The 22,761-nt window shown below is 38.8% G+C and overlaps 1 protein-coding gene across 3 annotated transcripts in view; it reads left to right on the top strand.

Annotated features, from left to right (window-relative positions):
* Window positions 1-22,761, top strand: part of LOC145351834 (mitogen-activated protein kinase 9) — a 55,612-nt gene that overhangs the window by 11,957 nt on the left and 20,894 nt on the right. For all 3 annotated transcript variants that reach the window (XM_080201518.1, XM_080201520.1, XM_080201521.1), the window contains exons 3-9: window positions 1,637-1,766; window positions 2,905-2,963; window positions 3,076-3,214; window positions 8,526-8,691; window positions 11,381-11,452; window positions 16,061-16,243; window positions 16,948-17,072. In XM_080201518.1, coding sequence (XP_080057644.1) covers window positions 1,637-1,766; window positions 2,905-2,963; window positions 3,076-3,214; window positions 8,526-8,691; window positions 11,381-11,452; window positions 16,061-16,243; window positions 16,948-17,072 — 874 coding nt within the window. The remainder of the gene's footprint in view (window positions 1-1,636; window positions 1,767-2,904; window positions 2,964-3,075; window positions 3,215-8,525; window positions 8,692-11,380; window positions 11,453-16,060; window positions 16,244-16,947; window positions 17,073-22,761) is intronic.

The following is a 22,761-nucleotide window of genomic DNA, read 5'->3' as shown; positions in this document are numbered from 1 at the left end:
ATGTTTTCTCATGAAGAGGGTGATAGATGTCTTGAATATGATGTCTGAGTTGATGGTAGAGAAAGACACTCTAAACTCATTTGATAAGTACCTGAAACTGCACCTTAAGTGCTCTAAATTGCAGGAATGTGGACCATGTGCAGGAAAATTAAATTAGTAAGCACCTGAGTGCCTTTGGGTTGGCATGGATAAGATGGGCCGAACGACCCTCTTCTATGCTGTATAGTTTCTATGGTTAGGTGGATTAGCCATGCACGGGGATTGGCAGGTGAGTGGGGAGAAGGGTGTGTGATTCCTTTACTTGGCCTCGAGCTCTTAATGGGCCGGATAGGTTGCCATGCTGACACCAATCTTGTCTTCACAAAAATGATGGCTGGGAGGCAGATGGAATTGAGGAACAAACATGCTGACCAATGGGGCTAATTTTTGATCCAGCCTGCCCCTGATCCTCTCTACACTCATTCCCATTTTTTGTTTTTTTTATCAAATCTTTGGCCATTCTTTTCTGGTTTCTGAAATCTCTCAGTCCTCATATTTACTACACTTTTTGCAGTATTATAAGATTCAGTGTACTGCTATCCATAAATCTCTTCAGTCATGAATAGATAATTTTTTCATTGTTTTTATTTTTCTCAATGTGTACATGTTGATAATTATGTTTATGACCAGGTTATCTACAATTCTACTTTTTAAACTGATTGCCAAAGCACCTTCATGAACTCGCCTCTTGTACCTATGAAATTGACTTTATTTAAGTTAAACACTCTTATTTTGGGCCAAGTACTTCACCGGTCTATTTTCGATGTGAAATTTTTCATCTTCCCCCAAGGATTCAGTGATATGAAACTACTAATTAGCCCAGTCTCTTCTCAGAAGGCAGAATCTAAAATGGCCTGTTCCCAAGTTGCTTCCATGAGGTTTTAATATACGGAAATGTCTCCAATGCATTCTATAAAGTGGAATTCCATAAATTTCTCATTCCATACTACCAATTTGGTTTGCCCAATCTACATGCAGATTAAAGTTTCCACGATTATTGTATTACCTTTGTTGCAAGCTCTTCTTGTGGTCAGTACTGTAGCCAACAGTATGACTACTGTCACCATTGTTTCTGCCCTTTACTTCTTACCTCTATCCCAACTGATTCTACTTGCTGATGTATGAGCCAAGATTTTTTCTCATTGCTGTCCTTTCATTCTTTAGCATCATGGCAGTTTCTGCCTCTCCACCTTGCTCTTCCATTTTGCCTGTCTTATTGAAGCATCCATACACTGGAATAATGAGTTTGCAGCCTTGTTCACTGTGTAACCAATCTCCAAAATGGCTATTATTAGATCAAACCCATTTTCTCTGTTTATGCTGTTTTTTCCTTTATCTTGTTTCAAATGCTTCATGTGTTCAGGAAAAGTATCTTCGTTTATGACTTCTTGACTTTTTCCCTGATTTGGCCTGATTGACTGATTTATTGTTACCATTAAAATTCTATCCCCTTCCATTATTGCTATGCTGCTCTGTAGCTTGGACCTTTCTCTACCGATTTATATGTTTTCCCTTTCCTGAAAGATACATATCTTAAGTTACTTTTTTTTCCTCAGCATTTATATGTAGGAAAAATTTAACTTTTTTTCAATTACAGTGCTGCATATGATAGTGTACTTGATGGAAGCGTTGCTGTTAAGAAACTCAGTAGACCTTTCCAGAACCAAACTCATGCAAAGAGAGCTTACAGAGAGCTTGTTCTTCTTAAGTGTGTTAATCATAAAAATGTGAGTCCAAAAATATTCCTGTAACATTCCATTGTCTTGCGCAAGTTAAAGATGGTGAACAGCTAAAGTAAACTTACAGTAAGACAGAATATTTGTTTTGCATCCACAGGTTTGAAAACTAGCACAATTAAATAGTGCATTATTGTTGCTTGTCTATATGATTTGTAAAAATGATCTTAAAAAATTATTGTGACTGACTTGTGCACTGCAATTTTAGGTTTAAAATTCAAGCTCGTATGCATTTTCTTGAAACCTGTTTGTTCTTTGTTTAGATTTCTGCAGTTATCTAATCCTTTGGTTTTCTTCACAAAACTTAAATTTAATTTCAAGAATCCACTTGTTTAATTTGATTTCCTAAGTATTATTGCGCAAAGATCATTGAGTCACTTTAAATTCCTAAGTATAAACATGCAAAGATACACTGAAGACGCACACATCTGAAAGAAATGAACTGAAGTAATTATGGCAGTGGAATGGATAGTTAGCGACTCCTATAATTCAAGTAGAATTAAATGAAAATAAAACTGTACAAAGAGAAAGTATTTTAAAAATTTTCGTGCCAAATTTTCTCAATCTTCCAACTGCTGAGTTTAAAACGTGCAGTGGAACAGAATTGAATCCCTACGATACTGTCTATCTTTCTGTAGAGTGCGCAGAAAATAATTTTAATTCTCCTTTTGCATGCAACTTGTTTCAGAAATATGCACTGCATGACTTTTGCGTGTTCAGGTTGTAATGTTCATGTTGAGTAGCCAGGGAATGTGTAGTAACATAAAAACAAAATACTGCGGATGCTGGAAATCTGAAATAAAAACAGAAAATGCTTAAAATTCAGCAGGTCTGACAGCATCTGTGGAGAGAGAAAGAGAGTTGGACTCAAAATGTCAGCTCTTTTCTATCCTTACACATGTTCCAGACCTGCTGAGATTTTCCAGTTTTTCTGGTTTTCTCTTTTGGTTTCAGATTCCAGCATCCGCAGTAATTTGCTTTTATTTATTATTGAAAGAGAGTTAATGTTTTAAGTCCAATATGACTGTTTGGAACTGTGTTAATCCCTCATCGATAAAGTGAGCACTTTGGAAGTAGTACAGCTATAACAATTCTAAATAAGGCTGATAATTTAAATTTCTTCTTGCAGATTATTAGTTTGTTAAATGTATTTACACCACAGAAGTCTTTAGAAGAATTCCAAGATGTGTAAGTATTTGAATAAAATGTGACAAAAGTAACAGATTTTGAAATTTCCCTGTGAAGGACTAATGTCTCATGAAATATATAAACATTGTAATGTTAATTCTATATTCTGTAGTTACTTGGTTATGGAGTTGATGGATGCCAACTTGTGCCAGGTCATCCATATGGAGCTAGACCATGAGAGAATGTCCTACCTTCTATACCAGATGTTATGTGGTATTAAGCACCTTCATTCAGCTGGCATTATCCACAGAGTAGGTATTCAGGGTTTTACTTTATTCAGTTACCTGACAAAGTATGTTGTTATACTGTGGCAAAAGTTCTTATGTGTTTGAACATAGGTGACAAATACATCATTTTCTCAAGTATTGCTGAGAAAAGAAGGATGCTGAAACTTTTTGTCTTGCACTCATCAGGACACTTCATGAGAATACTAGTATAAAGGGAAAACAAAAATTTATTTTTGATTTATTATTATTGCATGTATTAGTATATGGTGAAAAATGTTGTTTCTTGTGCATTAAACAAATAAAGCATATTGTATATAGGGAAGTAAAGGAGAGAGTGCAGAATGTATTGTTAGTCATAGCTAGGGTGTAGGAAAAGATCAACTTAATGCAAAGTAGGTCCATTCAAAAGCCTGATGGCAACAGGGAAGAAACTGTGTTTGAGCCAGTTGTTACGTGACCTCAGGCTTTTGTGTCTTTTTCCCGACGGGAGAAGGTGGAAAGGAGCACATAACGTACCTGACAAAGTATGTTGTTATACTGTGGCAAAAGTTCTTATGTGTTTGAACATAGGTGACAAATACATCATTTTCTCAAGTATTGCTGAGAAAAGAAGGATGCTGAAACTTTTTGTCTTGCACTCATCAGGACACTTCATGAGAATACTAGTATAAAGGGAAAACAAAAATTTATTTTTGATTTATTATTATTGCATGTATTAGTATACGGTGAAAAATGTTGTTTCTTGTGCATTAAACAAATAAAGCATATTGTATATAGGGAAGTAAAGGAGAGAGTGCAGAATGTATTGTTAGTCATAGCTAGGGTGTAGGAAAAGATCAACTTAATGCAAAGTAGGTCCATTCAAAAGCCTGATGGCAACAGGGAAGAAACTGTGTTTGAGCCAGTTGTTACGTGACCTCAGGCTTTTGTGTCTTTTTCCCGACGGGAGAAGGTGGAAAAAAGTATTTCCAGGGCACGTGGGGTCCTTGATTATTCTGGCTGCTTTTTCGAGGCAGTGGGAAGTGTAAATTGTGTCAGTGGATGGGAGGCTGGTTTGAGTGATGGACTGGGCTTCATTCACGACCCTTTGTAGTTTATTGCAGTTTAGGACTGAGCAGGAGCCATATCGAGCTATGATACAACCGGAAAGAATGCTTTCTAGGATGCATCTATCAAAGTTGATGAGAATTGTAGCGGTCAAGTGGAATTTCCTTAGTCTCCTGAGAAAGTAGAGGTATTGATGGGCTTTCTTGACTTTAGCATCCACATGGAGGAACTGGGACAGGTTGTTGGTGATCTGCACACATAATTTATTCTGTATGAAAAGAGAATGCTGAGTGGTTGAGTTCACTTGCCACAAATCAGCATTTCTGTTCTCATACAGAATAAATTATTGTCTATCCCATGTACTGGTATCCTTCAAAATGTCCAGATGGATTCAAGATAAAAGCTTTGGCATTCCTCTTTTGTTTCAGCAATATTCATTCTGTACTACAAAATAACTTTGAAAAATTTTCTGCTAAAAGTTGGTCTAATTCACTGCATTTTTAATAGATTGTGAGGATAGGAAACATCTTATTGATTTTTCTCTAATGCCACAGAAAAATCTAGTTTGTAGTCTGAATCATAGGTATACTTCAGACCATAAAATGTAAGAGCAGGAGTAGGCTATTTGGTCCATCGTGCCTGCTGTGCCATTCAGTAAGATCATGACTCACCTGATATGACAATCATCAGCTCCACTTTCTTATCCCCATAATCCTTGACTCCCTTACTGCTTAAAATCTATCTGTCTCAGCCTTGAACACGTGTAACAACCCAGCCTCTGCAGCTCCCTGTGGTAAAGAATTCCACAGATTTGCTATCCTCTGAGAGAAGACGTTCCACCTAATTTCTCTTTCAAATGGGTGAGCCCTTACTCTGATTATATCATTTTGTTCTTGACTTTAGGGGGAAACAACCTCTCAGCATCTACCCTGTCAAGCCCTCTGTGCATCCTGTATGTCTCAAGGTTGCCTCTCATTCTTCTGAGTACATGCCCAACCTGCTCAACCTCTCCTCATAAGAAAATCTTTCTTACCGGGGATCAACCTACTGAACCTTTCCTGGTCTCCAATGCCAGTATATCTTTCCTTAGATATGGGGACCTGTACTGTTCACAATATTCCTCTAACTAATTCCTCTAGCACAATGTGCTCTAACTACTGCCTTGTGTAGTTTTGGTAAGACTTCTTTACTATTGTACTCCATTTCCTTTGAAATAAAGACCAACATTGCATTTGCCTTGCCTATTACCTGATGAGCTTGCATAGCTTTTTTGACTTGAGCACAAGGACCCCCCAAATCCGTCTCCATTTAAGTAATACTCAGTTTCTTTATTCTTCCTATCGAAGTGCATAACTTCACATTTCCCCACATTATATTTCATCTGCCAAGTTTTTGCCCACTCACTTGACCTGTCTGTTTCCCTCTACTGGTTTCACTTTATCTATCCTGTTCGCTGTCACCTCAACGAATTCTTATATATTTGTTAGGCATGATTTCCCCTTCGTGGGGCCATGCTGACTCTGATTATATTATGTTTTTTAAATGCTCTGCTATTACAAACTTTAAAACGGACTCCCAACTTTTTCCCAATGACAGATATTAAGTTAATTGGCCTTTAGTTACCTGCTTTTTGTCTCCCTCTCTTTTAGAGTAAGGGTGTTTCATTGGGAGTTTTCCAGCCCTCTAGAACATTTTCAGAATTCAAGAATTCTTGGAAGATTACTACCAGTGCATCCACTCGCTGTAGTTACTTCCTGTAATATCCTAGAATGCAACTCATCAGGTCGAGGGGACTTATCGGCCTTTAGCCCCATTAGTTGTATTAGTACTTTTCTACCTAATGATAGTTATTATTTCTCCTCCTCACTCATCCCACTCTTGGCCCTTGATTATTTAGTGTTTTGTAATGTTATTAAAACCCAGCCTGCAGGTGCAGCAGGTGGTCAGGAAGGCGAATGGGATGCTGGCCTTCATAGCGAGGGGGATTGAATATAAAAGTAGGGAGGTCTTGCTGCAGCTGTATAGGGCATTGGTGAGGCCGCAGCTGGAGTACTGTGTGCAGTTTTGGTCGCCGCACTTACACAAGGATATTTTGGCCTTGGAGGGAGTGCAGAGGAGGTTCACTAGGCTGATACCGGAGTTGAGGGGGTTGAACTATGAGGAGAGGCTGAATAAACTAGGCTTGTACTCGTTAGAGTTTAGAAGAATGAGGGGAGATCTCATTGAGACGTATAAGATGATGAATGGGATGGATAGGATAGAGGTGGAGAGACTCTTCCCGCTCAGAAAGGACAGTAGGACTAGGGGGCACAGCCTCAAGATAAAGGGGGGGAGGTTTAGAACGGAGTTGAGGAGGAACTTCTTCACTCGAAGGGTGGTGAATCTCTGGAATTCTCTGCCCATTGAAGTGGTGGAGGCTGCCTCGCTAAATATTTTTAAGACGCGGGTTGATGGGTTTTTGATAAGCGAGGGGATTAAGGGTTATGGGGAGAGGGCGGGAATGTGGAACTGAGCCACGACAGATCAGCCATGATCTTATTGAATGGCGGGGCAGGCTCGAAGGGCTAGATGGCCTACTTCTGCTCCTATTTCTTATGTTCTTCATGTCTTCTACTGTGAAGACTGATGCTATTTATTTATTCAACTTCTGTCGTTTTCTGGTTCCCCATTATTATTTCCCTGGTCTCATTCTCTAAGGAGCTTATGTTCAATTTGGCCCCCCTTTCCTTTTTTTTATATATTTAAATAAGCTCTTGCTGCCTGTTTTATATTGCTTGCTAGGTTACCCTTGTCATTTATCTCCTTTTTTTGATCAACTGTTTGTTTTTAAAACTTTCCAAATCCTTTGTCTTTTCACTAGCCTCAGCCCCATTGTATGTTTTTTCTTTTGGTTTAATGCTATCCTTAACTTCCTTAGTTAACTATGATTAATTGATCCCCCTTCTTAGAATTCTCCTTCCTCTCTGGGGTACATCTTAGTTATGAGTTATAAACATCTATCATTGCTAATCAGCCATTTTTCCTGGTAAATTCCTTTCCGAGTCCACTCCAGTCAACTCTGCCCTCATTAATTTGTAATTACTCTTATTTAAGTTTATCAAATTGTTTCTGACCCAATTTTTTTCCCTCAAACTGAATGCTTAATTGTACCATATTATGGTCACTGTTTCATAGGGGATCTTTTATTCCGAGATTGTTTATTAAATCTGCCTCATCACACATTACTAGATGCAACATAATATGGCAGATGGAATACAATGTTGGCACGTATGAGGTTATCCACTTTGGCAGGAATAATAGTAGGAAGGACTACTACTTACAGGGCGAAAAGCTGCAGCATGCTACGGTGCAGAGGGACCTGGGGGTCCTTGTGCATGAGTCACAAAAACCCAGCCTACAGGTGTAGCAGGTGGTCAGGAAGGCAAATGGGATGCTGGCCTTCATAGCGAGGGGGATTGAATATAAAAGTAGGGAGGTCTTGCTGCAACTGTCCAGGGCACTGGTGAGGCCGCAGCTGGAGTACTGTGTGCAGTTTTGGTCGCCGCACTTGCGCAAGGACATTTTGGCCTTGGAGGGAGTGCAGAGGAGGTTCACTAGGCTGATACCAGAGTTGAGGGGGTTGAGCTATGAAGAGAGGCTGAATAGACTGGGCTTGTACTCGTTAGAGTTTAGAAGGATGAGGGGGGGATCTTATTGTGACGTATAAGATGATGAAAGGGATGGATAGGGTAGAGGTGGAGAGGTTCTTCCTGCTCAGAAAGGACAGCAGGACTAGAGGGCACAGCCTCAAGATAAGGGGGGTGCAGTTTAGAACAGAGTTGAGGAGGAACTTCTTCACTCAAAGGGTGATGAATCTCTGGAATTCTCTGCCCGTTGAAGTGGTGGAGGCTACCTCACTGAATATATTTAAGACGCGGGTAGATAGGTTTTTGGGAGGCAAGGGGATTAAGGGTTATGGGGAGAAAGCGGGAAAGTGGAACTGAGCCACTTCAGATCAGCCATGATCTTATTGAATGGCGGGACAGGCTCGAAGGGCTAGATGGCCTATTCCTGCTCCTATTTCTTATGTTCTTATGTTCTTAACATAGCCTTATCTCTAGTTTGATCCACAGCATATTGTTCTAGGAACTGAATACACTGTACAAATTCTTCCTCGCGGCTACTTTTGTCAGTTTGATTTTTCCAATTCATCTTGAAGTCACATGCTGTTTAAGAATTGAATTGAGCACTTTAAACTGATGAATTGCTGTATACTATCTTTTTAAATATTTTTTTTTGGTTACAACAGGATTTGAAACCCAGCAACATAGTAGTAAAATCAGATTGCACTCTGAAAATCCTAGATTTTGGACTGGCAAGAACTGCCTGTACTAATTTTATGATGACCCCATATGTAGTGACGCGTTATTATAGAGCACCTGAAGTTATCCTAGGAATGGGATACAAGGAAAATGGTAAGCTAAACTGTAAAACAGGCTGCATGTTTGAAGACGTGAATGTGTATTTGGTATGAATTCTTGAGTCACCTTTTTTGCAGTATTTTTCCTTTCCTGAAGCTTTAATTCTTCTTGTTGGATTGTGGTTCTACTGGTGCCTGTAGTGGTGGAGAAGATCACCCAGGTAGCCATTTCTTGTTGGCACTCATTGCAGCTGAACTAATCTGTTTTCTCAACTGGAGTTATTAGGAACAAAGCCCTTTCAGCCCTTGCTCTCTCAGCTTGAGGAGGTTGAAGCCACATCTAATTTTTGCTCTGATTGATATTAGCCTGCTCAGCGCAGATTTTGAATTTTATGATCACAATGGTTGAATTACAATTTTTAACCAATTGTTGGCAAACAAACTTTTTTTGTAACTGACATAGTGGCTGGAATTTTATCATCCTGCCCGTCATATGGATTGGAGCGGGCAAGGAGCAGACCGTGGGAAGGTCCGTTGAACCTGAGCGGGATCTTATGCAGCCCAGTGATTCAACTTAAAGGGAAGACATGAGCCAAACATTAAACTGATATGGTGCAAATGTAAATTTGCAACAATAGCAAGTTGAAAATCTATCCATCGTCTGTCTTGCGCTATCAATTTTTCTTTTCTCTCTCTTGAATTTTCTCCACAGCTTCTCTTCTGGCAAATTTGAAATTTTAATCCCCAAAAATCAAATTAGAAGCATCCAAGCTGTGAAAGCACACATGTGGTATTGCCCCATTGTTGAAATGTTGTATATTAATGATTGGAGTACAGTTGATAATTTAGCTCTCTTATACCATTTGGGTGAACAAGCACACCAAGTCAGTTGAGTCACCAGTTCTCAGTTGGGCCATTAGTTCTCATTATTGTGGTTATGTTTAAACAGCTGATTAGGAGGAAAATATGGATGGAAATAAGAGGAGAGATTTGCACTAACTCTGAATAAAAATGGGACAAAAGTGCTGCAGAAATTGTGACATTCCCACTATCAATCCAGCCACTGATATTTGGACAGAGGCTGATGCATTTGTCTCTTTCAGGTGGGAGGCTAATATAAAACTCAGGGCTGTATGACATAATTACCCTTTTGGGAGACACTGTGTGGGGCTGAAAGAGATTAAAACAGACAGTTCAAAACTGTTTGTAGACCAGGAGACCACAAAACAATGCATGCTGTGTAGATCTGTGTAGCCAATTCCATGAGCCTGACTATCTTGCATCCAAACTAATCAGTCTTTGGATGCTTGCCTTTGGCCAGGTATGAGCTGGTGAGCTGCAGTAAGATACCCATTTGATACCCATAGTTTGACAGTGCATGGTAATCAAGACCAGTTCTCAAGAAGTACTTAGACACCTGCGAGTTATATTGTGCTGCTGGCCAAGAAGTCTTGCTAATGGTACAAATCTATCCCAGTAATTCTCTGGCAGCTTATTTAATAGGAATTATGGAGTACTAATGATGCTGCACCTCTTTAAGAAACTGAGGAAGTGACAGCATTAAAGTTGCAACATTCTTTCTTTAGGAAGCTCAAGATCATCTCATGATGGAAGTGGGCTTGGTGGGGGGGGGAAGCAGGGAGGAATGCTCCAGTTAACGAGGCCTCATACTACATTAATATTTACTACATGAAACACCAGTTTCACTATTAGATCCAATACTAATGTAGCCTGATTTTCAAAAGTTACCAGAATTTTAAAAATTTTCTTAAACTAAAAATACACTGATGTTGGTTCATAATGTTCATAAAAAATGGAATGTGCCTTCTGATGAACTTTTCAAACAGTTCGATTTAACAAGATGCAGTACTTTTATGTACTTTTATTCAGTTCTGCCATGTAGTCTCATTTTTGAAGATTCCAGTTGAATTTGAAGTACACGTTTACATTTCAAAAAAAGTAATGTACTTGTAAAATAAACAGACGTGCCAGAATGTAGGAACAAAAATCATTTTGAATCTGATTCCAACTGTCCAATGTTAAAAGTAGGCAGATTCAGTTAGAGAATTTTGATATTCGTTTATTTTTATTTGTAAAACTAAAATCCAAAAAGCATTCAGATATAATTTCCTATAAACTTCAACTCTTATGATACAATGATTGCCTTTTTAAAAATTCTGTTAAATATAATTTATTCTATTTTATGAATATACTAAAACAGTTGCTTAATCGTTAAACAAAATTAAGTAACAAAACTCAAAACGGACAAATTTAAGTTTTCACAGTTGGTTCTTAAAAGGACTGACTGACTTTATGTTAAGTGCCATTGTCGCACTTTTGGTTGCATTTCGTACAGTTATGTAGCAGCGTGTTAAAGAGCATTTCCTTTTCATTTTTCTGTTAACCGTACCCACCTAAACCTTATAGTGGATTTATGGTCTGTTGGTTGCATTATGGCAGAAATGGTTCTCCACAAAATCCTGTTTCCTGGAAGGGACTGTATCCTTGCACATGAGAAAAGAAAGTTTGTTCTTCCATCTTAAGTGCTTTTTAGATAAAACATACATAAAATGAAAGTGTACAGGGCTTGCTGGTATACAATTCCCAAACCCTCCAATTTGTTACTGCTGGATTATATTCCTTATCATTGTCACATTATGTAAATTTCAGTACATATTTTTCTTGTTGTGGTTCTCATTTTCTGAATGGCATGGTAATTATCCATCATCTCATTTTATTTTCAGTTGATATCTGGTCAGTGGGGTGCATCATGGGAGAAATGCTGAAAGGTTCTGTGCTATTCCAGGGCACTGATCGTATCCTTCCCCAGCCATGCTTGAATCTAAAGCCATATATGTTAAGAGCAAAAAGATCATTACTTTTTCCTGATTTTGATGTTTTTTAAGATGAAGTATATTATTTTAATTATTTTTCATTATTTTCCCAACTTGCCATTCTTGAACCTTTCTTCTAGCAGTGCTCTCTGTACGTGTCTTGATTTTTACTTGTTGTTAAACCTGTTACCTACATTACATTAATACCCTCTCGAAGTACATTAATATACTTTGCTCCTTCTACACATTGTGCAAAACACATTTTCTCTTTCTTAAAAAAAACTATCTTTATCCAACAAAAGAGAGCAAGAAGTAGCTTCTAAAGCTAATTGATGGCCACAGAAAAGAGCACTTGAGTTATCCAAATGTCAGGTTGACCCTGTTCACTGAAGACATAAAATTCTTTTCTAAGGATTGTATTTTGTAAGTATAATTTGCCACACTCTGTTGTAGAAATTTTATTAAAACATGATAACTTGCAAGTTGAAGTGCTTAAGCATTGGCATTAAGTATCTATTTTATCTCATGGTCTTTCATGCTAAGCTGTTCCAGATTTGTGAAATACAAATTATAAATTTCCTGTTTTGAGTATAGCATAGTTTAATGAGATTACATAGCTGTCCTTTCAAAATGGCCAGTTAAATGCAAACGCGAAACCATAATTTTAGGTTTCATCTGAAAACGTAAAGAGCATAATTTTTGAAAACTTGAATTTGCTCTACTTTTTTCACTTTACTGACATTTTGTGTTTCATAGCAAATTACCCACAATCATAATACTAACCAGAGTGCTTGGATTTTTTGTCCTTTCGAATGCTCCTTCTAACATGCATGCAAGCCACTGATAGTCTAGTGCATAGATATCAAATCTTCCATATCATTATTTCTGTTACTCCAATTTATCTTGAATCATGCTTCATATTGTTGTTTGGTATCTGTGTGGTTGGAATTATATAATGCCATGGCCAGTTTTCTGAGTCTGATTGGAAGAAATTTTAAATCTCTGGGAATTTCAACATGAAAATACATAGAACAAGTAGAACTGGTTAGATTGGCATTATATGGTGGCAGTAATAAACTCTAAAATGTGTATTTTTGGTGAACAATGTCTGCTTATGATTACTTTGGTTAAGATTCAGCAGTACATTGAGCACCACCAATTCAGACCATTTTCTGCTAATCACCAAAATAGTGTCATGGTTTAATGATGGTTATTATGTAACTAATACAATCTGAAAAAAATCATATTATCTCAGGTGGCTTAACCCATCAGACTTTTGATGTTTAGGTGCCACCTTTATTTTTTTCCTTGTTCTATTGATGCCACTTTGAAGATCCAGTAATTAGGAAGTCTGGAATGGATTAAATGGATTTAGATGATCTTCCAAGTTAAGGAAAGATTGCCCCTCTCCTAGCATTACAATATTTCTGGTGGTTTGAAATGCAATAAACTGGTTGTTACGTAATACATTGAAGGGGTCTTAAAAATGATTGTGTCAGGCTGTATCTTTGAACTTCCCCTGAAGATAAAATTATAACAAGATACTGAAAACTTGTATTAAGATTTATTTTTACCACGGTTATTGAAGAAATCAGAAGGGCCATAACTAATTCTAGACTTTCAGAAATATTTTAAACAAACATTTATGCATATTTTAGATCATAAAATAGAAAAAATAAGTATGGAAAACTGAGTACATTTTTCTTTGAAGATAAAATCCACATATAATTAACATACTAAACAGACTGCTTAAAGAGCAGAGAAGTTAGCTTGTATAGTTAAGATTTTGTATTTCATGTTCTGAGTTTCTGAAGTTGACAGTTCATTTTTATTAATCATTTTTTCTTATTGATCTTTGCTTTAACACACTTTCTATGATAGTGAATTAATTTATTATTTTCAACATATGTATATTGTCACTGTCTATTTTGTGGATTATTCTGTTATAGCAGGTGAAATTCCTTTGTGTATACTACAAAACAAAATGCCTTTGTCACCTCGGCAGTGCACAGGTTGCCTAGGTGCCTTCTTTGGTTTTAAAAGAAAGACTGAAAATGTCAGTGGAGATATGATATTTTGGATATGAGGGATCCAGTTAAAGATCTTAAAGGGACAATCTGATTTTGCATACCGTGGTTCTTAACTATATCATTATGGTTGAATCATTTCTTTATAACAACTTGACGATAGGAATATTCTGTTGTTTGATTTGTGAAACAGTGAAACAAATGCTCCATAAGATTACTTGAAATTTGCAACCATCACCTTCTCAGTCTCCTTTCCTCTGTTTAAAATTCACTATTACTAATATTTGATGCGTTTTGATTCAATCTGAAGTTCAGGTTACAAGTTTAAAGCTACCAACACTGAATACATTGCTTCTTCCCAGTTTGTTCTGTGTATTTTATCCCCATCCCCACCCTCATCCCCAAAGTTGAAATTTTGCTCACATATGTTTTTCTGGCCTCTTTAGAGTCCCATTCCTCAGAACTCTGCTGATTGCATTTAATTTTTCATCCCCTAGTGCCATGCTGGTAGATCTCCTGTGCACTTGCGCGGAGACCTTCATAATGTCCTAAAGTGTGATGCCCAGTGTTGATTGCAATACTCTAGTTCAGGCCTTATCGGGGATTTATAAAATTTGAGCAAACCTTCCTTGCTTACATATTTTGTGTCTCATAATTCCAGGACCTGTATATTTTAAAACCATACTTGTGATTGAGACATATTGGTCATACAAATTTCTGGCATGAGTGTGTGACTGAAGCTCCTCTATGTTCATTCACATGTGCATTTTGGCTGCTGCTCGACACACTGATGTGTTACTTTGTTACCTTTTCCCTTTTTTACCCTGTTTAATGTTTCCTTCATCAAGCCAACCTTTAATTCTCCCCTCCCTAGTGTTTTGCCTCCTAATCTGATTGCAACCTATTACTTTTTTCTCTGTACCACCTTACCTCTGGTACAGCCCAAAGCTTTGCTCCCCCAAGTCCAGGGACACAGGCTAAAACAGAATTGGATTAGCCATCTATTGCTGGATGTGCTGGACCACACCAGGCAGTTTTCTGACACACTGCCCTCTAATAAATCCACTGCTCCAGTTTCTTCAACTCAACTTACCAATCTTCATTTTTAACCTAAAAACTCTGTCTGGCTACTTTTACCCAGAACTCAACATTTGACTCTCTCAAATCTGTTTTCTACCTCTGATGTAACTGAGATTTCCTTAATCAGTTACAAATTACATTCTGTGACTGCTGTATTTTCCTGACTGCTCTACAGCTTTTGGTACAGTCAGACACAGTATTCCTTAATGCCTGTCTTCTGATGCTCAGCTTGGTGTGACAGACTCCATACCCTTGGTACTAATTCTATTTTCCTTTCTGGTCACTGTCTTAGATTAAATTGCTGTTCACTCCCTTCCTTGGGTCCTATATGACCCAAGATAAGCTTCCAACCCCATCACAAAGGCCCAGTTCCACCACTTAACCATACTACATTTACTTCCGGAACCCACATCATTCCTTTATCACTTTCAGACTTAGCTGTTCCAGTGCTTTCAGGCCAGCCTGTTGTCCTCCGTAAACTTAAGGTCACCCAAATTCTGTTCCCAAAGTTTCCAATTCTGAATGATATTATAGATAATTTTCTTAACCTTGTATTTTAATCCCTGCATGGATTCACTGTAACCTGCAGCCATGTCCTCTTAGAACTTTTGTTCTTCTGACTCTTAACTTCTTGTGCATCCATCATTTCCTTTTGCTGGGAGTACCTTGAGCCAGCTTGGATCCTACCTGCTGGAATACTCTCCTTAATCTTCTGATCTTTTGTAAGACACACCTTAAAACCAACTCTTTGAGCTTTTAGTCACCTCTCCTAATAGCTCCTTAGCTTATTATTTATTTTTGTCTTAATGCTCCTGGACTCCTTTGTTAAAGGTGTTTTTAAAAAGCAAATTATTCTTCTTTAAAAAAAATGTTTTGGAGACCAGGAGAATGTATCAATGCTTCTTTTGACCTTCTGTCTTAGACTGCAAATATACATTTCTTCTTCCCAGCAGCTGAATTGATTTGAAGTCAAGACTAATTGCACACACTGCAACATTATAAATATTTTCTTCCCCCAGAATTAAAATGTGGGAACTTCTAAACTCTCTTACTGTTTCTTTTTTGCATTCTTCAGGGTTAAGCTTTAGTTGATCCTTATTTCCTGATTGAACTTTAATATTGCAGCATATTTGTGCTGGCTTTGAACAAAACAGAGGAACTAGAAGTGCAAGTGGGATTTCTATACAATATTTCCAATTGATTAGATAGAAGTAGATTTGTTCTTCTGGCAAATGATATAATCTGAATAAATGCAGGAAGCCGTAAAGTACATTTGTATTGAATAATGTAGAATGCTGATTTAAAGTTGTGCATTATCAATAAATATTAGATTGCAAGGTTTAAGGCCCAAGGAGATGGTACAGCGATGATGTTTCTTTAAATTGGATTAATAGAACTGAATTACACTGTAGTGACTAAATTTTTTTAAAAAGTTGAGAGATGTGAAATATTTTTAACCAGTTTTCCTAAACTAGTTGAACAGATATTGATCAGTGGAATAAAGTTATTGAACAACTAGGAACGCCATCTGCAGAATTCATGAAGAAATTGCAGCCGACTGTACGAAATTATGTAGAAAATAGGCCAAAGTATCCAGGGCTTGGATTTGAAACGTTGTTTCCAGATTGGGTTTTTCCATCAGATTCGGAACGTGACAAGTTAAAAGGTAAGTAGTGCTTTTTGAAACTATATTTTAGAACAAGTACAAGTGAATTGTGCATGTTTGTGTTTTTACAACTTTCAGATGTAATATCTCAGGAAGCCTGACTGGAAAAATACATAGTTTATTACAGAATGCAAAGTAAAACCATTACTGTGGTGTACACACACTAGTCCCTGCCTGGAACTGCAGTTCAGCAGGTCCAGTCCTGGGCGTGCCTTATTAAAGACTCAAGTAATGAGCTCCAACTGGGTAGGCCACTGCCTGTTACCAGGGAACTAATACTCAAGAGCCCCACATGGAGATCAATCAGTAATTCCCCATGACCTTGTGAGGATTACCTCACCAGGAATATGAGCTACTTGAAATGTTTAAAATCTTGACGTAGGCTACGGCATAGATGTATAAAAATATTTAGTTTGAAATAAATTATTATTTTCTAAGGTTTTCAAATATTAAGATCATTTTCAAAACAAGCAAGTATTATGTTTTACATGTTGCATCTTATGAATAAATCAAATTCTTGAAGGAACCCTTTGGTCAGAGTCGTAAAACTGTGTAGGTTTGTTAAAGGCAATATTTACTATTTTGATATAGTTGGTACAAACAAACTTCTACCACAGTGTTCAATTAAACTGCAAATATTTATAAAATGGATAGATTATAAGAAACACATCTATCATTAAACTGTTTTGTATATTAAATTACAGTAAGTCAGGCCAGAGATCTCCTATCAAAAATGCTGGTAATCGATCCTGACAAACGAATTTCTGTCGATGATGCCCTACAGCATCCATATATTGCCGTTTGGTATGATCCGTCTGAAGTAGAAGCAGTAAGCAAGTTACTTTCGATCATAATATTTTTGTTATCTCTTTTGAGTGTTTGATTTATATTTCACTTGTGCTTAAACTGCTGTTTTAATTTTAAGCTCTGTGTTGAAGTTGGAACTTAAAAACAAGAGCACAAGTAATTGAACCAGGAATAGACCATATCGCCTATTGAGCCATCAGATTCGGAACGTGACATTTGGCATGATCATTGCTGATGGTTGACTCCAACTCCATTTTCCTGCCTACTCCCTGTAAATCTTGATCTCGGCCTCAAAGATAGTCACTGATGGTGCATCCACAGTCTTGGTGTAGAGAATACCAAAGATTCACAACCCTTTCAGTGAAGAAATAATTGACCTCTTGATTCCCCAGCTAGCGGAAACAACACTGATCTACCCTGTTGAGGCTCTTCAGAATTCTTTTAACCTGCAGAAAATGTAGACCTAATTTACTCAGCCTCTCATCATAGGACAACCCTTTCATCCCAGGGACCAATCTAGTAAACTTTCACTGTACTACCTCCAATGCACATTTATCTTTTCATAAATATGGAAACGAAAACTGAACACAACTCCAGGTGTGGTCTCACTAAAGCTCTGTACAATTGATGATGACGTCTTCATTCCTGCACTCTAATCCCCTGGCAATAAAGGTTAACATGCCATTTTTAAAAAAATGGAATAAATTGGATGGCACTGGCCAGGGCAACATTTTTATTGACTATCCTTAATTGACATTGAGAAGATGGTAATGAGTCATAATCTTGAACTGCTGCATTCCATATGGTGTAGGTTCAAACACAGTGATGTTAGGGTAGGAGTTCCAGGATTTTGCCTCAGCAACAGTGAAAGAATAGCGAAGTAGTTCAAAATTAGTATGGTGTGCAACTTGAAAGGGTGATCATGTTCCTATGCATTAGCTGCCTTTGCCCTAGCTGGTAGAGGCCATTGGTGTGGCATGTGCTATCGAAGGTACCAAGGTAAATTGCTGCAATGCATCTTGTCAATAGTATTCACTGTTGCCACTGCGTTGGTGGCAGAGGGAGTGGATGTTAAAGTTAATAGATGGATTGCCAATCAAATGGGCTGCTGTGCCCTGGGTATTGTTGCATTTCTTGAGTGTTGTTGGAGCTGCACCCAACCAGGGAAGTGGAGAGTATTTCATTGCACTCCCGACTTGTGCCTTGTAGATGGTGGACAGAATTTGGGTGTCAGGAGCTGAGGTACTCCTTGGAGAATTTCCAGGCTCTGACCTAATCATGTAGCCACAGTTTTTATATGTCTGGTTCAGTTTCTGTTCAGTTATAACCTCCAGAGCATTAATAGTGGGAGATTCGGCAGTTGTAATACAGTTGAATGTCAAAGGAAGATGGTTGAATTCTCTCTTGTTGGTGATGGTCATTGCCTGGCACTTGTGTGGCGCAAGTATTACTGCCGCATCAGCTCAAGCCTGAATGTTGTCCAGGTCTTGTTGTATATGGACACGGATTGCTGCAGAATGTGAGGAGTCACAAATGCTGCTGGACATTGTGAAATATTCCTACTTCTGACCTTATCATGGAAGGAAAAACATTGATGAGGCTGTTGAAGATGCTTGGGCCTAGGACACTATCCTGAGGAGATCCTGCAGTGATAGTGGCACAAGCCCCATTTGATAGTAATGAGGACTTCACGGGTGGGCAAAGGCTGAGTTTGCTATTGTTTTTTCTGGTGCCTAAGTCAGTGGTGGGTAATACGCCTAGTTTCATTCCTTTCTGTAGGTTTGTGATGATTTTAAACAACTGAGTGGCTTAGTAGGTCATTTCAGTGGGCATTTCAAAAACTAATCGCGTTGCTCAGGCTCTGGAGTCACATGTAGGCTAGACCAGGTAAGGACAGCAGGTTTCCTTAAAGGGCATAGTGAACGAGATTAGGTTTTATGACAGTGGACATTTTACTTCTGAATATCTTCTTTATTACCAATGCATTGAAGTTCCTCCGAACATCAGCATTTACAACTTTCTCATCTTTATTTTAAAAAATCTGCTTTTCCAGTCTTCCGACCAAAATGAATATCACAGTTTCTCACATAATGCTACATTTACCACCTTGTTGCCCGCTCACGTAACCTGAATATATCCCTTTGCAACCTCTGTGCTCTTGTCACAACTTGTATTTCCACCAACCTTTGTATTATCAGTAACTTGGATTACTCTGTTTCTTTGGGAATGTCATTAATATAGTTTGTAAATAGCTGAGGCCCCAGCACTGATCCTTGTGGCACTCCAGTTGTCACAGCCTGCCAACTTGAGAATACTTATTTACGCCTGCTCTTTTTTGCCCCAACAGCCATGATCTTATTGAATGGCGGGGCAGGCTCGAAGGGCTAGATGGCCTACTCCTGCTCCTATTTCTTATGTTCTTTTAGTACCTATTAACCGTTCTGTGCAACACCTTATTGACTGCCTTTCTGAAAATCCAGTATGCTACATCTGTTGGTTCTCCTTTATCTGTCCAACACCTACATCCACAAAATGTCTGAATTGATCAAACATTTCCCTTTTGCACTAACTTTGTTGGTGCAGACTATTTTTTTTCTATCCCTTTGGACACACAACCCACTCCCCTTCCAAAAGAACGAACTTTGTCCCAGAAGTAAAAAAAATTCTTTAACAGCCAATGCCAACTATAATAGAAGGCTACTTTAGTGACTGGAAGCCAGTGGCATATCACAGGGATCTGTGTTGGCCCCCTATTATTTGTCATTTATGTAAATAACATTGAGGGGAACTGGTGGATGTGGTGTTTTTAGATTTCCAAAAGGCATTTGTTAAGGCACCTCACAAAAGGTTGCTGCAGAAGGTTAGGGTGAACGGAGTTGGGGGTAAGGTGTTAGCGTGGATAGAGGATTGGCTGTCTAATAGGAAGCAGAGAGTTGGTATCAATGGGTGCTATTCTGGTTGGCAGTTGGTGACCAGAGTGCCGCAGGGATTGGTGCTGGGGCCTCAACTGCTTACCATTTACATAGATGGTCTGGAGGAGGGGCTGAGTGTAGGGTGACGAAATTTGCTGATGACACGAAGATGAGTGGAAAAGCAAATTGCGTGGAGGTGTGGAAAGTCTGCAGAGCGATCTGGATAGGCTGACCGAGTGGTTGAGGACCTGGCAGATGGAGTATAATGTTAGCAAGTGCGAGGTTATCCACTTTGGTAGAAATAATAGTAGGAGGGATTATTATTTAAAAGGCAAAAAGCTGCAGCATGCTATGGTGCGGAGGGACCTGGGGGTCCTTGTGCACAAATCGCAAAAACCCAGTCTGCAGGTCAGCAGGTGATCAAGAAGGCGAATGGAATGTTGGCCTTTATAGCGAGGGGGATAGAATATAAAAGCAGGGAGGTCTTGCTGCAACTGTACAGGCTACTGGTGAGGCCGCAGCTGGGGTACTGTGTGCAGTTTTGGTCGCCGCACTTACGGAAGGATATATCAGCCTTGGAGGGAGTGCAGAGAAGGTTCACTAGGCTGATACTGGAGATGTGGGGGGCTAGCCTATGAAGAGAGACTGAATAGACTGGGTCTGTACTTGTTAGAGTTTAGAAGGCTGAGGGGGGATCTTATAGAGACGTATAAGATAATGAAGGGGATAGTTAGGGTAGAGGTAGAGAGATTCTTCCCACTTAGAAAGGATAGCAGGACTAGAGGGCACAGCCTCAAGATAAGGTGGGGGACAGTTTAGATCGGAGTTGAGGAGGAACATCTTCAAAGGGTGGTGAATCTCTGGAATTCTCTGCCCGTTGAAGTGGTGGAGGCTACCTCGCTGAATATATTTAAGTCACAGGTAGATAGGTTTCTGATAGACAGGGGAATTAAGGGTTATGGGGAGAAAGCGGGAAAGTGGAGCTGATCCACTTCAGATCAGCCATGATCTTATTGAATGGCGGGGCAGGCTCGAAGGGCTAGATGGCCTATTCCGGCTCCTATTTCTTATGTTCTTATAGGGGAGTAGGATTAATACATTTGCAGATGACACGAAGATTGGATGGAGTGTCTTGGGCTACAAGAAAATATGGATGGAATAGCTAAATGGGCAGATAAGTGGCAGATGAAATTTACAATGAAATTGCAGATAAGTGGCAGATGAAAGGAGCAATTTGACAAGAAAGTATTCAATGAATGGTAGGACACTAGGAAGTTCTGTGGGAAAAAAGGGACCTTGGTGTGTTTGTCCACAGATCTCTGAAAGCTCAAGGGCATGTTAGTAGGGTGGTGAAAAAGGCGTATGGGACACTTACCTTTATCAATTGAGGCATAGATTACCAAAGCAGGGAAATCATGTTGGAGTTGTATAGAATTTTGGTGAGGCCATAGCTAGAGTATTGTGTGCAGTTCTGGTCACCACATTATTGGAAAGATGTGATTGCACTGAAAGGGGAGATTTATGAGGATGCTGCCTGGAATGGAACATTTATGTTATTGAAGAGAAGTTGGGTAGGCTTGGTTGTTTTCATTGGTGTGGTGACGCTGGCGTTGGATTGGGGTAAACACTGTAACAAGTCTCACAACACAAGGTTAAAGTCCAACAGGTTTATTCGGCAGCAAAATCAAGTACCAAATAAACCTGTTGGGCTTTAACCTGGTGTGGACTTCTTACTGTGTTTTCATTGGAGCATCGAAGACTGAGGGGGCTACCTGATTGAGATGTACAAGATTATGACAGACGTGGACAGAGTGGATAAGGAGCAGCTATTCCCCTTAGTTGAAGGATCGGTCAAGAGGAGACATAGGTTCAAGGCGAGGGGTAGGAGGCTTAGGGGGATATGAGGAAAATTTTTCTTATCCAGAGGTTAGTGACGTTCTGGAATGCGCTTCCTGGGAGGGTGGTGGAAGCGGATTGCCTTGCATCCTTTAAAAATGATGAAATCATTTACAAATGATCCTTTATAAATCATAAAATCCAGGGCTATGGGCCAATTGCTGCTAGATGGGATTAGGTAGAGTTCAGGTGTTTCTAATGGGTCAGTACAGATTCGGTGCACTGAAGGCCTCTTCTGCACTCTATGATTCTATGAACTAACCTGAAACTAATTTATTAGCAGTTCAAGTGAGTTGTTGGTCTGGTCAAATTTTGGTACCATTTCACCCTGTCAACTTTGTTCCCTGGAATTGCTTTTACAATCAAAACATTTGCTACATATCATCAGAATGAAGGTTGTATAGGTAGAAGATCTTCCAGGCATAAGTAAAATTCCTACCTATTTGGAAATGGGGAGTATGTTGAAAATCTGCAATTGTCAAACTGTCCCAAATTGTTAAACTAGTATAAAATTCAGAGACTGTCAGTTTGGTTAATTAAGTGGGTCCAATCAAAGCAGGAGTTCATTGTCTCTCATAACATAATCTGTCATATATGGAATTTATTTGTTCTATGTTTGGTCTCTGTATGAAAAGCACAAGTCAGGCTGAAGAGTCCAATATTTTATTCCTGAAGAATTATGTAACATATTTTCATCACAAATATTGATAGTGGGAACTTGGTGCACATTGTTAAATGATAAAATTTAATACCCTGTTCATCTTTTTAATACTATTCTCTCATGAGATGATTGGAAAATACCCTCATGTTAGAAAGGACTAACAAACTGAAGGTTGCACAGGCAGAATTGTTCTTGAAACTGTGCAAAAGCTACATCTTGACCATGTAGCATGGGGCCAGGTT

This window comes from Carcharhinus amblyrhynchos, chromosome 13, assembly GCF_965287045.1.
Source record: "Carcharhinus amblyrhynchos chromosome 13, sCarAmb.v2.hapA, whole genome shotgun sequence".
Taxonomy (NCBI): domain Eukaryota; kingdom Metazoa; phylum Chordata; class Chondrichthyes; order Carcharhiniformes; family Carcharhinidae; genus Carcharhinus; species Carcharhinus amblyrhynchos.
Note: the sequence above shows the minus strand (reverse complement) of the source record. Positions and strands in the feature narration are given on the sequence as shown.